The sequence below is a fragment of the Syngnathoides biaculeatus genome, chromosome 7 (genome assembly GCF_019802595.1).
Source record: "Syngnathoides biaculeatus isolate LvHL_M chromosome 7, ASM1980259v1, whole genome shotgun sequence".
NCBI lineage: Eukaryota > Metazoa > Chordata > Actinopteri > Syngnathiformes > Syngnathidae > Syngnathoides > Syngnathoides biaculeatus.
The window spans coordinates 11,888,686-11,903,780 of NC_084646.1; the positions used below are offsets into that span (position 1 = coordinate 11,888,686).

General features: G+C 43.4%; 1 protein-coding gene across 2 annotated transcripts; it reads right to left on the bottom strand.

The window, feature by feature from the left end:
- Window positions 1-1,745: 1,745 nt before the first annotated feature.
- Window positions 1,746-14,577, bottom strand: map2k2a (mitogen-activated protein kinase kinase 2a). 2 transcript variants are annotated; one of them, XM_061825553.1, is made up of 12 exons: window positions 14,442-14,577; window positions 13,674-14,343; window positions 10,957-11,167; window positions 9,603-9,749; window positions 9,446-9,523; window positions 8,884-8,935; window positions 8,002-8,126; window positions 5,330-5,543; window positions 5,167-5,234; window positions 5,022-5,083; window positions 2,939-2,984; window positions 1,746-2,834 (listed from the first exon to the last, which is right to left on the bottom strand). In XM_061825553.1, exons 2-12 carry the CDS (start codon window positions 13,760-13,762, stop codon window positions 2,724-2,726), a joined length of 1,203 nt encoding a protein of 400 aa, XP_061681537.1. In that variant the 5' UTR covers window positions 13,763-14,343; window positions 14,442-14,577; the 3' UTR covers window positions 1,746-2,723. The 2 variants fall into 2 exon arrangements, with proteins under 2 accessions (XP_061681537.1, XP_061681536.1); XM_061825552.1 differs by having other exon boundaries at window positions 13,674-14,565.
- Between the last annotated feature and the right edge of the window lie 518 nt (window positions 14,578-15,095).

Here is a 15,095-nt window from a genome sequence, read left to right on the forward strand (position 1 = left end):
AATGCTGGCCTGTGTGGCTGCACACGTCGCTCATACCAGAAAACGGCACAGTTTGCGGGACAGGGGGCGCTGGAGCCCATCAATTCAGCAAAAAAATTACTTATTTGCTTTGCAACCCCCCCCCCAAATATATACAATTTATACAATCTTATAGAATTGTTTTGCATACCTCGGCTTACAATGGTGGATTGTTTTTATTTTTTTTTTGCATGGTAAAGAAGGCCAAGGTGGCCATTACATCTTTCAATTTTTCTGTAGAAACCTTTTTTTTTTTTTAGGGGGGTGAGGGGTGGGGGATTTGGGCACTCGTGATTTAAAAGCTAAGCTTCACTATTCAACATTGTAAATAGCAAAATATTTCAGTCATAATTACATTTTGAGAAGTTTGAATTTTCGAGGTACCTTAACGTATTTGTGACTAGTTGAAAAGTCATCTGTAATCCAGTTTTACCTCATCAAAACAATAATTGCAAAATAATTTTACCAAGTCAAAACTGGATTAAGAATAATTACGTAACGTCGTTTCAACATGGACAAACGACGTCACTTCTGCTGCCATTCATTAGTAGGAGGACCTCAAAATATCGGTCATTCTACTTTATCGACATAATTTTGACCAGTCATAATTCCAATTAGTGATTTCACCTAGTTGAAGATTAATTTATGATATATAAAACAGGACATTGATATCTTGAATCAAGGTGAATTGAAGATATCTTGAACTGGAATTATGAACAAAACTAAATTATGAATATCGCCAACACATCCAGTTTGTTAACTATTGGAAGCCGTTGCCATGTCACCTTGCATTACATTCACACAGCTGGAAAATGTATTTTTTTTCAATATGTGAGCAAAAGCTGGACTACCTGGACTGAATCCACCATGGTCGAGAGAAACTTAACTAACCTAACCTTAAAACAAAAGTTGATTAAAAAAAAAAAAAAAAGATATACACGTATATGTACATTCGCCGTGTTCGTCTTTCTGAGACATCCGTAGTGAACGTGAACACTCGACACACAATATGCACGCATGCGCATCAACCACAAGAAGACTTTTCAGCGCCGGGATTTGAACCTCGTGGAAACCGTCTGGCGGCAACACATTGTACAGAAATGTCAATGACTGACATACATCGTATCACTTACATTCACAAATAAGTTTTATTTTTAGCTTTTTTATACATTAGAACCATATCCAACACATTTTTTATATTATAATAAATGACTCTTTTCCTTGTCATTTACATAAATCAAAAAAAAATTGTATATTAAGACTGCAAAATAGTACTCCTGTCATTTTTGTATATTTTGTACACATACAAGTGACAATGCATCCATTTTCTTTTTTTTTTTTTGCTCAGAACGAATGCACATAGTTTTGGGTTTTGAAGAATAAGAGAGGGCAGCCCAAAAAAAGCAGAGAGGAAAAAAATAATAATAAAAGAAACGCAAGAGCTCGAGCAAGGCCGGCGCTACGACCCGCCAGTGACCAACACTGACCCCGGTTACAATACTCAAAACCGTTTTTTTTTTGGTACTAATTAAACGTTTTGCTTCAAGCTTAACGTCCAATTACACCGCAATTTCACTTAAGATTGTGCAAAGCCGAGTCTGCTGGCTGCTTTTTGTAGTACAGCGGGGGGAGCGTAACCAAACACACCTCAGGGAAGGGGTGGCGGGGGGGGGGAAGAAAGTACAGATCAACAACAGAGAAAACAAAATATCCGCAATCAAAAAAAATGATTCATATCAATAGCACAGAGGGTTCTCGTCAAAACATCGGCGGCTCGTCACCCGCGCCGTTAAAACAAAATACACAGCACAGTATAAGAAAGGTTAAACCATGCTATAAGCGCCCCGTGAATACATTTGAATGGTTGTTTTCTGAAAGTCATTAAAAGACGCGGCGGTAGATTCCTGGCCTTCTCCCGTTACAGGAGAATGTGACTGAAATGTATGAGGAAACAATGTCCCAAAAAAAAAAAAAAAAGCACTGAATTTTTTGTTCCAAAGTGCACTCATATACTGTTCTTCATAAATGTTCCAACATGGGGGGAGGGATGGTGGGGGACTGATCAGGCATTGGTAAATTCGAGTATCCTCTTTGGTTTGTGATCGATTGTTTAACCCCCCAAAAAATATAATCCCAAACAAGGGAAAAGGGAAGAAAAAAAAAAAAAAAAAGAAAAACTCCAAATGACTGAATGTGCCCATCTCTTCTGCGCCCACTCCCTAATGTAATTGCAATATGGAAGATGATAAATCCGTGTCATTAGTTTGACAAAAGGGGTCTGCGTGAATGAAAATTACTCTGTTCGCCTTGAACGCAACCCATTTCGATTCGACCGTGTTTAGGTTCTCCCTCTTCCCGCCTCTCCGCCGTTATTAAAATGCTGCCCCCACCGGCCGTCGACCGTCGCCATAGAAAAGATTCATAGAGAATAGCGAATATAAAACAAGTGTGTCAATCACAGAGATTTTACCCCCCCCCCCCCCCCCGTGAAGCTTGTGGTCTTACAGTACGACGACTCGAGAGCCCTGCAGCTGCTGCTGGTGAACAATTACGCGAGAGGAAGCCGGAACCGTTTTGAAGCCCAAAAAAAAACCCAACATGAGAAAAGTGCTAATATGCCTTCGTCTGTGTGTGTGTTTCTGAATTTATGCGAAGATGCAAGCAAGACCCAGCGGCATGACGAGGGCGCTGGTCGAGGGGGGGCGTCACTCGGTGCCGCGGGTGGGGGTGCTGGGCTGGTTGAGGTTCATGGTTTTGCACAACCAGCCGGCAAAGTTCACTTCCTCCACTTCCGATCGCTTGATGAATATGTGACTCTGGAGGGGAAACGGCAGGGAACGCAAGTGGGTCGGTTATTAAAACGGGGAAAATAGGGACCAAAAAAAAAAAAAAAAAAAACTGAGTAAGTCTCGGCACTCACGATCAACATCTTCAGATCGGCCCTTTCGGCTGGATTTTTGATCAAGCTGTCAACACACACACAAAAAAAAAAAAGGTCAGCAAAATGAAATCGTGGACTGCCTTTATTTCTCAATAATTCAAGAAAGCGGACAGCCCGGTCGAGGCTGTTCGTGGCTTTGCGATCGTAGTTCCTCTACTTGTGGCCCATGTCATCTCCTGGTCTTCCAAACATGAATAAATGCCAAAAGCTTAACAGACGTACTGTGACGCCTTGAGATCGGCGTCTAATTTGTTCCACGGCCACTTTGTAACTCGTGTCGCAAATCATCTCTCCCCATCGAAATACAGTAAAACCTCCGTTCTCGAACGTCCCCATTTTCGAATGAATCGGTTTTCAAACGAAAATTTCGAGATTTTTTTTTGCTTCTGTTTTCAGACGAAAATCAGTATTCAAACAAACCGACAAAACCCCGAAATAACATATTGCGCGCTGCCAGACCGGCTGACCCACGACGAGTTTTGTTATAGTCTATTCGAACGCCCCCTGAAAAAAAAAAAACGGAAATGACACAATGTGCACTTTTGTTATTCTGTATAGCGCAGCCTCTGTACATAAACGTGTCCCGGAAGTGACTGTTGTTTTTCCTTCTTATCGAGGACTCCCGTATTAAACCCCAATCATGGCTCCAAAGAAGGCAAGTTGCTCGTTTAAAGTTATTCTCCACTTTTGTTAATAAAAAAAAAAAAAGTTTACAAGGCCAGGGGCCGAGTCGCTACAGATACGGCAATGCGCTCCCAGCCTAGCGTACTCTACTACTAAAGCATACATTTAAGCAAAAAATAGATATATTTCTTGAATTATTTTATTATATAAAGTATTTAAACTATACATATATCTCTACTATTTATTTTTGGTTTATTATCAGGAAAAGCTATATATAAAAAAAGCTTTTTTAATAATCTGTTCCAAGCCTAAAAAAGTTTTTTTTTAGGCTTGGAACGCATTATTTTTTTTTCCATTGATTGTAATGGGAAACATCGATTCGGTTTTCGAACAAATCACTTTTCAAACCGTTTTCTGGAACAGATTGTGGTTGAAAATCGAGGCATCAGTGTAAATGGAAATGCAAACGCTGCACTGGGTAAAGTTGAAGTATTTTCTTGTGTGCGGCGTACACACCCTCATCCGCCTCCACAGACCTCACTTGACCGGACTGTAAGAGTTTGTGCCACCACATATCGAGGGACACGGCAGAAAGCAACTAAACCAACTACTTTTCCCAAGGGGCCCACCATCCGCCAAAGGTTTTCTTTCAGCGATTCAAAATTTGATTGGCCGGTGAACGGCATTTCAACTTCTTCGCAGTGGCGTCCGTCATCGAAATGCATGACGTGCAGTCAGTAAACGAGGTGATTGATCACTGCCGACAGCCTCACAAAATATTCTCTCTTCTTTACTATCAGCCTTTTCCACTCTGCGTGCCAGTCGCTTCTTCCTCGACAATCGTGCCATGTTTTTGTGGTACAATTAAAAGAAAAGTATTGGACACTGCACGTGGTGCCTCAAAACCAGATACATGGTTGTGGTTCTCCGTTGCAGCGCGTCAATAGATGTGCGGTGCTCAATTGCTCGGTGTGAGGTGGAGACTAGTCAACTGCTATTTTTTTCCCCCCGCAATGTTCCACTTCAGGGTGGCACAGTGCCTCCGCTGGAAAGTGTTGGCCTCACAGTTCTGAGGTCCTGAGTTTGATCCCGTCCCGCCTGTGTGGAGTTTGCATGTACACCCCCGTGCCTGTGTGCGTTTCCTCTGGGCACTCCGGTTTCCTCCCACATCCCAAAAACATCCAACATTAATTGGACACTCTAAATTGCCCCTAGGTGTGACTGCTTATTTGTCTTTATGTGCCCTGCGATTGGCTGGCGACCAGTTCAGGGTGTACCCCGCCTCCTCCCCGTCGACAGCTGGGGTAGGCTCCAGCATGCCCACGCGACCCTTGTGAGGATAAGCGGCAAAAGAAAATGGACGGATGGATGTTCCACTTCAATCGGGCTCCGCAAATTCTGCTCTTATTCAAGACAATCAAACATAGAACTAACTCACCATTTTGTGACAAAGTCTTGGAAGTCATTCGTGAACACGCCGAGTGGGAGTTTAGGAGGAGGCTGACGAGGAAAAGGAAATCAAAAAGATTATAGATAGGTTGATAAATCATATTGATAAGTTTATCCAAAGAGTCCTTTCAGACCTCATTCACAATGTAGTCCAGAAGCTCAAAGATGGCCATCGCGGGTCTGCAGTCCATCCCGTGGTGTCCTGCGCCAAAGATGCATATCAAATCTAGTAAAACTATGGAAGCTCGTAGAGCTGGATGAGGAATCAGTCAGTTATTTTATTTGATTTTTTTGTACCGCTCACGGGCCTCCCCGGTGGTCTGGGCCTCTGCACGTTGCTGTGAGGCTCTCCCTCACTTCCGTCCAGCACGGGCCTCCCGAAGATGGCCTCCAGTTCCTTGGCGTCCGGTGGGGGGATGGGGTAGCGGCCGATGGCCAGCTCCACCAGGGACAGGCCCATGCTCCATACGTCCGACTGAACAGAGTAGTGGGTGCCCTGCAGTCTCTCCGGCTGTTCAGGCGACACGTGGTACAGTATATACGTCAAAAGGGGCAGGGGGACTGCGCCAAGACCGAAACACAAGGCGGGACCGGCAGGTGGCCTGGGAGGGGGGGTGGGAAGTGAAGAATGGCAACAAAGGGGTCCGCCCCTTATGGCAGGTATATACACTAATGTCGCAAAGCTGCCTTCCTCTACACAGACTACAATGCTCAGTTTCAATGTATGAAATCAGCAATGTTTATTATTGTGGTTGTAACTCATACTATCAATTTTTTTTAGTGCTTTACAGGTGTCAAACTCAAGGCCCAGGGGCCAGATCCGCCCCACCACATGATTTTATGTGTCCGGTGGAGGCAAATCTAGAGTTTCCATTTCCACAATTCTTGTAAAAATCTGTACTAAAATTTCAAATAGTCATATATATCATAAATTATAAAGTTGAGATATTACAAGCATTTTTGTGTTAGCAAACATGAATAGTTGAAAAAACACGTGACCCTTGATTTCTGATTCTGGTTCATAAATTATGTAAACATGATGAGACGATTGAACATTTTTACTGTTTCAGTCAAAACGGCCCTCAGAGGGAAACCCAAACCACTACGTGGCCCACGCGGGGAATTAGTTTGAAACCCCTGCTTTAAAATAAAAGCCGCATCCAAGGCTAAGTTCACACACTGTAGGGCATGATGCCAAATACAATTTTTTTTCTTTTTATGCAGTTGTTTACGTTTTAAAGACAAACAAAGCTTCTATTGCGGATGGAACACGTCCATGACGTCACGTGCGTGCGCTCAAAAAGGACGTCACATTGCGCACAAAGTCGATGCGCAAACACGGCCCCTCACAGACGTCTCGCCATCGCGCGTTTGAGGCAATACCAAGGATTTTGCAATCAGTTCTTTAGTATGTTCTTTTTGGCGCCGTTTCCTGGTGCTTTGCTTGCCTTTGCTGAATTGTGGTGTAATTTATAAAGTTTTGTCGAACAATTCTGATGTTTGTCGGCTTTTGATGGATGTGATATGGATGATATGTCAGATGCGCATCTAGTGAGTTTACGTAATTGCACTCGTGTCAGATACTTAACTGATTCGTATGAAAAAAGCCTGGGTTCAATCTGAAAAAAATCTGAACTGTACTGTTTACGTTGACGTGAACAATAAAAATCCGCTTGTTGTGGCTGACCAGTGTGTTTAAGCCTTTCGTCTGGACTCAAACTGAATTTGTGGTTGCTGAAAATGCTAACGGGCCTCTTGGAAAAGTCGATCTGAAGGCCAAGACTTCCAAAGCTCTCCAGCTTTACTCAAAAACCAAATCTTTGGGTTGCTCCTTTTTTTATAACATCTTCAGGATCTGCCATGATCTCTTCTCCCTCTTCCAATTCAAAATGCCCGAAGCGATAGGTACTGTTTCATCATTCAAGAATTATGAAGAAAAAAAAAAAAAAAAATGAACCAGAGGAACTACAAAGACGCCTGCTTTCCTGATTTTTCGAGAAGGGCAAATTTATTACTAGTCCAAAGATTATGGACAATAGCTTAGTTCAGGGCTCAGCAACCTTTTTGAGGTTTAGGGCTCCCTGGTGAGCACCGATCGTATGAAGGGCTACGTGACCTGTTTGCGGCAAATTTCAGACTCAGTTCATTACACGTACATAAAATATGTTTGAATTTATTGTAGTAAACGACATGACAGGTATTTTAAATTTTTAATTCATGTAACCAGGTCAGATTCAGAATTTAAAGCACAAATAATTGGAACAATTTGTGGCTGATGGTATTTTTAGAACATACCCCGCGGGCGCCTTGTATGGTCCTCACGGGCTGCCATTCGCCCGCGGGCACCGCGTTGGTGACCCCTGCCTTAGTTCAATATCTTGGTGTACACCTCAAGTTGTTCCCTTGCCTCGCGCGGCACAATTAGGGCTTGACGCGTGCTTCTTCATGCCAAAGTCTGACAGCACAACATTTACGTGACATAATTAATGCGTTTGACCCAGTGTGAGTTCCACCTTAATTGTTTCTATTTATAAAAGCGTGATCTTTCCTTCTTAACACCAGCAGTCCATGCGTCGTCATCCTTAATTATTAATGGGTCAAAAGGGGGCTTACGGCACCACTTGTTGCCACAACATGTAAAAACTCGTTTTACACACTGAGGTGGAAGAAAAATCCTTTAAGGGTTTTTTTTTTTTTTTTTTTTTATGGTTAAGGGGAATTAATGAGCGTTTCAGCGCTGACGCTTTTATACGTAGGAGAAGGTTTTGCGCAGACCGCGGAATGAGAAATACTGAGGGAGAAAGGGGAACGCGATTGCCAAAGAACGCTCTTCTGGGCACGGCCCTTGCCTCTTGGCGGGGGAGTGAGAAAGAAGGTAAGAGGGCGGCGCCGCTCCAAGTGAGAAAAGAAAGGGAAGGAAAGTGGGGACGGGGCCAGAGGAAACGGGGTGGGGGTGCGCACTGACTCACCGACATGTAGGAACGTGTTCCAACAAAGGAGTTGGCCATGGAATCTATGAGCTGGCCGCTCACACCGAAGTCGCACAGCTTGATCTCCCCGCGAGAGTTGACCAGAATGTTGGAGGGTTTCACGTCTATGCGGCGGGCGGTGGTGGGGGCACAGATATAAAAACAAGATACACAACACCTTCATGCACACTTGATGGGTAGGAGGAAAAAAATATACAAATAAATAAATAAAATAATCCACTGCTTTAAACTCTGCGGAACTGGATTTGAGTCAACATCCGTGTCAAAAGCAATTATCATTGTTTGATAAGTTGTAATGAATCTATTTGCTGAAATCTGCATTAACTGAAAAGATTACAGCCCCCAAGCAGTAAACAATATTAGTAGACATTTTATATTGTCATATTCAAAGTTCATGGTTATAGCAAATATATGCATACAGGTGTGAATGCATTATGAATGCGCTATGCTAATGTAGCTCGTGTCACCCTGAACGCGTCCTTTCAGGTGAACGACCGTCTTCCGGGAACAGAGGTCACGTAAGGTGCGAATGACAAAAGCGACGGCACGAAGAAGCGAGGGAACGATGAGAAAAACTATGGAGGGAGGCGGAGTGGGAGGGGTACATAGGGCGAGGTTGCTCATAATCACATTTGAAAGGCGGTAATTACCGCCTGTGCTCACAAACAACTCTGTCCTGGAGTACCACTCGCCCAGAGGCCATTCTATGCACTTTATATACAGCTGTCATGGTTGAAATTCAACAAGTTAAAGCCCAAATAGTTTGTCACAATGAGGTGGTTGAGCCCCCTTGGAGCGGGTAAACTTGGGCCAGTTCATTTCCCAACATGCTCCACCATTTATCTTTTTTTTTTTTTTTACCTCTGTGCATGATCTGGTGCTTCTCCCGCAGGTAGGCCAAACCTCTCAACACCTGGCCAACAAAAAAAAAAAAAACACAGACACACACACACACACATAAATACCGGTTATAAACAATCAGCAGGTGTGACGAACCCATTTACCACTAACCCTGTAGTCCAAATGATTTAAATATCTAAACCACAGGTGTCAAACCCGAGGCCCGGGGGGCCAGATTCGGCCCGCCGCATGATTTTAGGCGGCCCGCGGAGGCAAATCATTTGCGGCAACATCCGTGATTTGTGTGAAAATCTGTAGAAAAATTCCAAATAGTCACATATCATAAATGATAACGAGGTATTATAAGCATTTTTGTGTTACCAAATATGAATGTTTCAAAACCCCATTACACTTGATCTCTGATGAAAAAGTAGATTATTAATTCCTTGTGTAAATATGATGAGGCGATTAAAGATGGTTTTTATCATAACGACCCTCTGAGGGAAACCGTAAAGACACTGTGGCCCGCGACACAAACGAGTTTGACACCCCTGATGTAAACAATAAGAATCCTCATACATACAGCTATGCTAACTTTGCCCAAGACTTCCTCCGGAATTCTCCTTGCTTCCTTCAGAACCTGGTCCAAAGAACCACCATCCTATTGGGACAAAAGACTTAAATAACCCGGCAAAAAAAACAACAACTTGTGTGTCAACAGTTTTGTGAACATCTCTCACCATGTGCTCCATGCAGATGCTGATCTCGCCGTCGCTGTAGAAGGCGCCGTAGAAGCCCACGATGTACGGGGAGTTGCACTTGTGCAAGACTTGAAGCTCTCTGATGATTTGGTTCCTGATGGCCGGCTTGATTTCCAGGTGGATCAACTGAGACGGGGGGAAGCAGGTTAGTGCAATAACAGACAAAGGTGGGCTTTACGAAGACAGGGAAATTGGCCCCGAGCCGCTCTGCATTTGCTCAATTTCGTTGTATTTCCACCTTACAATAACAACAAAGGTTCTTGATTCTATCTCATCCTGAGAGCAAAATACACTGGAGAAATCTCCCACAACTTACCTGTACACTCACACACAAGCAAAAATAAAATAACTCCAACCTGCTGACATTGAATCGATTTCAACCCGCTGAAATTTTTCAGATCGTATCCTTCTAGATTGACAGACTGGTTAGAGCGTCTGTCTCACAGTTCTGAGTGCGTTTTTTTCCCCGGACTATAAACTGTGACTTTTTTCATACGTTTTCGAACCTCCGGCTTATGCGGTGGTTCGGCTAATTTGTGCATTTTTTTTCTAACGGCCGCAAGGGGGCGCTCGAGTGGAAAAGGTAAGAGTGAGACCAGTGGAATATATGTGCTGAGGAAGTGACTTTTACCGGTACGATAAAAGTAACGTTTTTTTTTAACCCTGCCCAGTTAGAGCTGCGCTAGCGTATAGCTGCTATGTCACTGCCGTGTCTCTGATTTTTAACAGTATGCCTTTTTTTTTTTTAAACTGCCCCTGTTAGCGCTGTGCTCGGATGTTGCTGCCACGTTGCAATGATTTTTACTGGTATGCTTTTTTAACTGTCCGTGTTAGCGCGACACTAGCGTGTTTATGCTGTGTTACTGTCGTGTCTCAGTGATTTAGGTATGTTTTTTTTAACCAGCTCTGTTAGTGCTGTGCTAACGTGTTGCTGTTGCAACTGTTTTTTTTTTTTTTTACCATTTTTTTTTTTAAACCAACCCTGTTCGTGCTACCGTGTTGTTGCTATGTTAAGCTAAGATAAGGTCTTAAAACTTTGAAAACTTTCTGTGTATATTCTTTCTTTTTAAATATCTTGTGTTTCAATGTGGGTTTCAATATGGGCACTTGCATCATTTACACGGGTGCGGTGTATGTCCGTACCAAATGCTATTTCCTTTACAAATGTACTGGGTGAGGCTTATAATCAGGTGCGCGCTGTAATTACGGTACTACTGTTTTTCATCTTAACAAAACATGGCTGCTTCTGCTTCGAGGAGAGTCTAGTTTAATCTAAGAAAGCTCCACTGTTCACCTGCATGACAAAATGGCCACCGCATTCACTCATGCTCACCTTGCGAGCCATGACCAGACCAGAGGGCTTGTGCCGGACTTTGTTGACCACTCCTCCGTTCCCGGCACCCAGCTCGCAGATGGGGTCAAAGTCCTCATCCTTGAGCTCCCCGACCTGCGCTTTCTGGGTGAGGAAGGCTTCCAGTCGCATCTTCTGTTGCTCATCCAGGTCCAGCTCTCCCAGCTTCTTTTGTAAGGCCTCGAGGTTTGCTCTGTAAGGAGAACAGCCACATGGTAAGACACCATTACGCCAAGCTTTAGCCATCATTTTTCTGTACTACTGTAATTTCCAGCCCATAAGCCGTAACTTTTTTCCCCACACGCTTTCAACCCTGCGGTTTATGCAGCTAATTTGTGCATTTTTTCTAACGGCCCCAAGGGGGCACTCAAGCAGAAAAGGTGAGCGTAAGAATGGTGGAATATATGTGTTGAGGAAGTGACTTTTACCGGTCCAGCCCTGTTACCACCACGCTAGCGTGTTATTGTCGTGTCTCAGTGACTTTTACCGGGATGTTTATTTTTTAACAGGCCCTGTTAGCGCAGCGCTAGGATTAGTGTTAAACTCTCTGTGGACCGTCTTTCTTTGTTGTTTCAATGTGGGCACTTGCAGCTTTTACACAGCTGCGGCGTATGCATGTACCAAATGGGATTTCCTTTACAAATATACTGGGTGAGGCTTATAACCAGGTGCGCTCTGTAGGCCAGGAATTACAGTACTTTTTGCAGCTGACTTTGCTTGCGAGGCAGGGTGAGCCCTGGACTGGTCTGCAGTAAATCATTAAGGCACATCAAGACGATGTCTTTTGGGGGACAATCATCCTGAACACACCACTATACATGTTTTCACTCATTGAATCTAAATAATATAGGGACAGAAATGATCAAAAGTGAACTGCCCAGAAAGGGCTGCAGCTGTTAAGTATATTTAAAAATGACTATTCTATGACTGAAAATGATCTATGATCAAAGAACAATACCACATGTAAGATGCAGGTGTAATTGCTGTCCCCGTGGGGTCACCACGATTTAAAGTTGGCCACGGGTTTTTCTCAGATTAGTCTTATGAGCCAGTTTGCATGTTGAATGGAAGTCAGGTGTGCCTACGGCATCTTGAGCATGAATGTAGTTATTACGTGTTTATTTCATTTGATAAAATGATTACAAGTGCACCGGGCGGCTCTGTCTATCTTTGACCACTTGCAGGGAGGGCATTACAGTACATTCTAACATACAGTGGTAGAGCATTAAATGAGTTCATTGATCTTTACGTTACCCTGGGTTGGTGATTGTAGATGCGCTGCTGTCATTCAGTTTTGCTTTGTAGTAGAAATATTGCACTCTTTTTTTTTCTTCAGTGTGAAATGATCCAAGATGCAATTGTGTCCACAGTTAACAGTCCATGCAGAAAAATGATTCCTGTCAACCTTTGAGGCAGAGATTTTGCTTTGATCCCCCCTAAAAACTATTTGCAGCCCTGAACCCTACCTTTATTTACTGCAAAATCAATATTTTATGTAAAATATAGGCAATTAGGCAGCACAGTGGTTCAGCTGGAAATATAGTTGGCCTCACAGTTCTAAGGTCCCGGGTTCATTGCCGGACCTGCCTGTATGGAGTTTGCATGTTCTCCGCGTGCCTGCGTGGGTTTTCTCCGGGCACTCCGGTTTCCTCCCACATCCCCAAAACATGCAACATTAATTGGACACTCTAAATTGCCCCTAGGTGTCATTGTGAGTGCGATTATAGTCTGTCTCTATGCGCGCTGCAATTGGCTGCCAACCAGTTCAGGGTGTACCCCACCTCCTGCCCGTTGACAGCTGGGATAGGCTCCAGGACTCCCCATGACCCTTATGAGGATAAGCGGCTCAGAAAATGGATGCGTGGATGGGTATAGACAATTATTAGCTACTATTCAAGAATAATTCGACCTAAGCCAGTCTATGATTATGTTGAAGACCAAAAAAAAAAAAAAAAAACACACTCTCTAAACAATAATATATTATCATCACTGATTCACTTTTTCCCAATTTTTTTTTCCAAATATCACTGGAGAATTTGGGGGGAATTTTTTCACCCAAATGATGTGTTTGTCAGCATTTTCCCTTTTGTTCTGACTTCACACTGTCCGTCCATTTAGTGTGAAAGTTGATAATAATAGAAGGCATGTGCCAAAAATGTAATGATGTATGTATGATTACATTGTTGTACATTTAAAGTTTTGGCTATAATCTGCTGTGGCAGTGATTCGCATGGTCTCACTCTAGTGGTATGCAAAATAATCACAAGTACATTGCACGTATTCTAATACCTAAACGACTGTAAGGTGATGTTGGACATAACGGAGAGCCAAGTATTATTATTATTTTTTTTTTATTAGGGTACCTAAAAAGTTCGAGAAGTACCGCATTGGCAACAAGCATAACTCTATGTGGCCACTCTGATGAAAATGAGTTTAAACCCCAATTATTCAGTCGTATTTTCAATTAAGCGACCATTGATGTTTTGGAAATATGGGAGGAAAAGGCAGTACCCAGAGAAAACCCACACAAACACGGGGAGAACATCCATACTCTACACAGCAAGGCTGCAGGGCCGGAGCAGAGACTCGAACCCCAGAACTGCGAGGCAGACCTGCTAACCCCTCCCCACGGTGCTGCCCGTTACGTAAATATAAACAATAAAAAAAAGACAACTTGCAATCACTGTCATGGTACTCACTCGGATGCAGCATCAGTAGTGTTTGAGGTGGGCTGCCCTTCTCCAATGGGCGTTATATTCAACGGAACCGGTCTTCTTTTGGGCGCCATCTCAGATGGACAGAAAAAGACAAAAACTCGGGTGGTAATCCTCAAATAGTGTCCACAAAAAATGCACCAAGCACAGCGGTTGTGGTGGTTTGGCCCTTTTCCTCGTTCGCTAGCGGAGCAACACGTTCACGTCTTGGTGGCTAACGATTTAGCTGGCGAAAGTCAGCGAAAAGATGACACTTTCAGGGGCCGTGTCACACGACTGTTGCTCTAAAACGTGACATACCGAGGCGTTTCCACTGCACGGGTCATGTAAATGTCTTTAAAGTATTAGAAGTGAGCGCATTGCTATATTTTGGGACGCTTCTTATCGGGGTTATCTACCTGCTACTAGCCATTAGCTCTCTAGCTAGTGTTACCGGAAAAAGGAAGCCAAGAGACTCAGCGGCCCGCCACGTTTTTTTTCCCCCCGACCGTAGCACCGGGGGGTGGCTGCTGCTGCTGCTGCTGGTCGTCTGGCGTCCCTTCGCAAAGTTACAACCTGAGGGTGGGGGGTGGGGGCTCTGTGGCCGGGTAGCAGGGCAGCGAAGCTTTCGTCTGTGACTGGCAGCGGTGGTCCGTCGATACAGGAAGCAGCAGACCTGAGTGACACCCACAGGGAGAGCCCGTCACTTCAAGCGAGAATACCGGGTCCAAACTCAAACGTCTTCAAGGCAGGAATTTCAACTTTTAAACATACGAATGAAAACCCCCGATGAGATTGTCAGACGATCGCACGTTTTAAATAATCACAAACGGCCGACGCGGCTTTCTTCCCACACTATTGGCAAGTCGTAGTCAAGGCTGTGTGCTCATTGCTGCCACCCAGTGGTCGAATATGAGTAGCGAAGATTTCTAGACTACGCTACAACAAATAATCCTTTCCAATACGCGTTTTGGCCTTTACAGCCACCGTAGTAATGCCATGAAATCACTCCATAATCAGTAGTGGGATTTTGGAGCTGTATTCGGTTACAATTACAAGTTTCCCTGTTGAAAATGTATTATTAATGCAACTATTTTTGCATTTCTTCAATCAATTATATTCCATTTTGATGAATTTTCTTCATTTTGAAAGAATGCATCAACAGGACGTTTGGATGTTTTGTTTCATGTGGATTGCTCATGATTTTGGAATCAACCACATTTATTTACACAAATAAACTGATCCTACAACACGGTGAAATGTAAATTGTAAAAAATTTAATATTTTAGTATACATATGTGTGTGTGTGTACAGCATGTGGAAAACATAATCCCTTGTTGACCTAATGACAAATTTTCAAAATTTAGACAATATCACTGGATATTACAACACAAATAAGTGAATGTTCCATAAAAAAATTATAAAGAT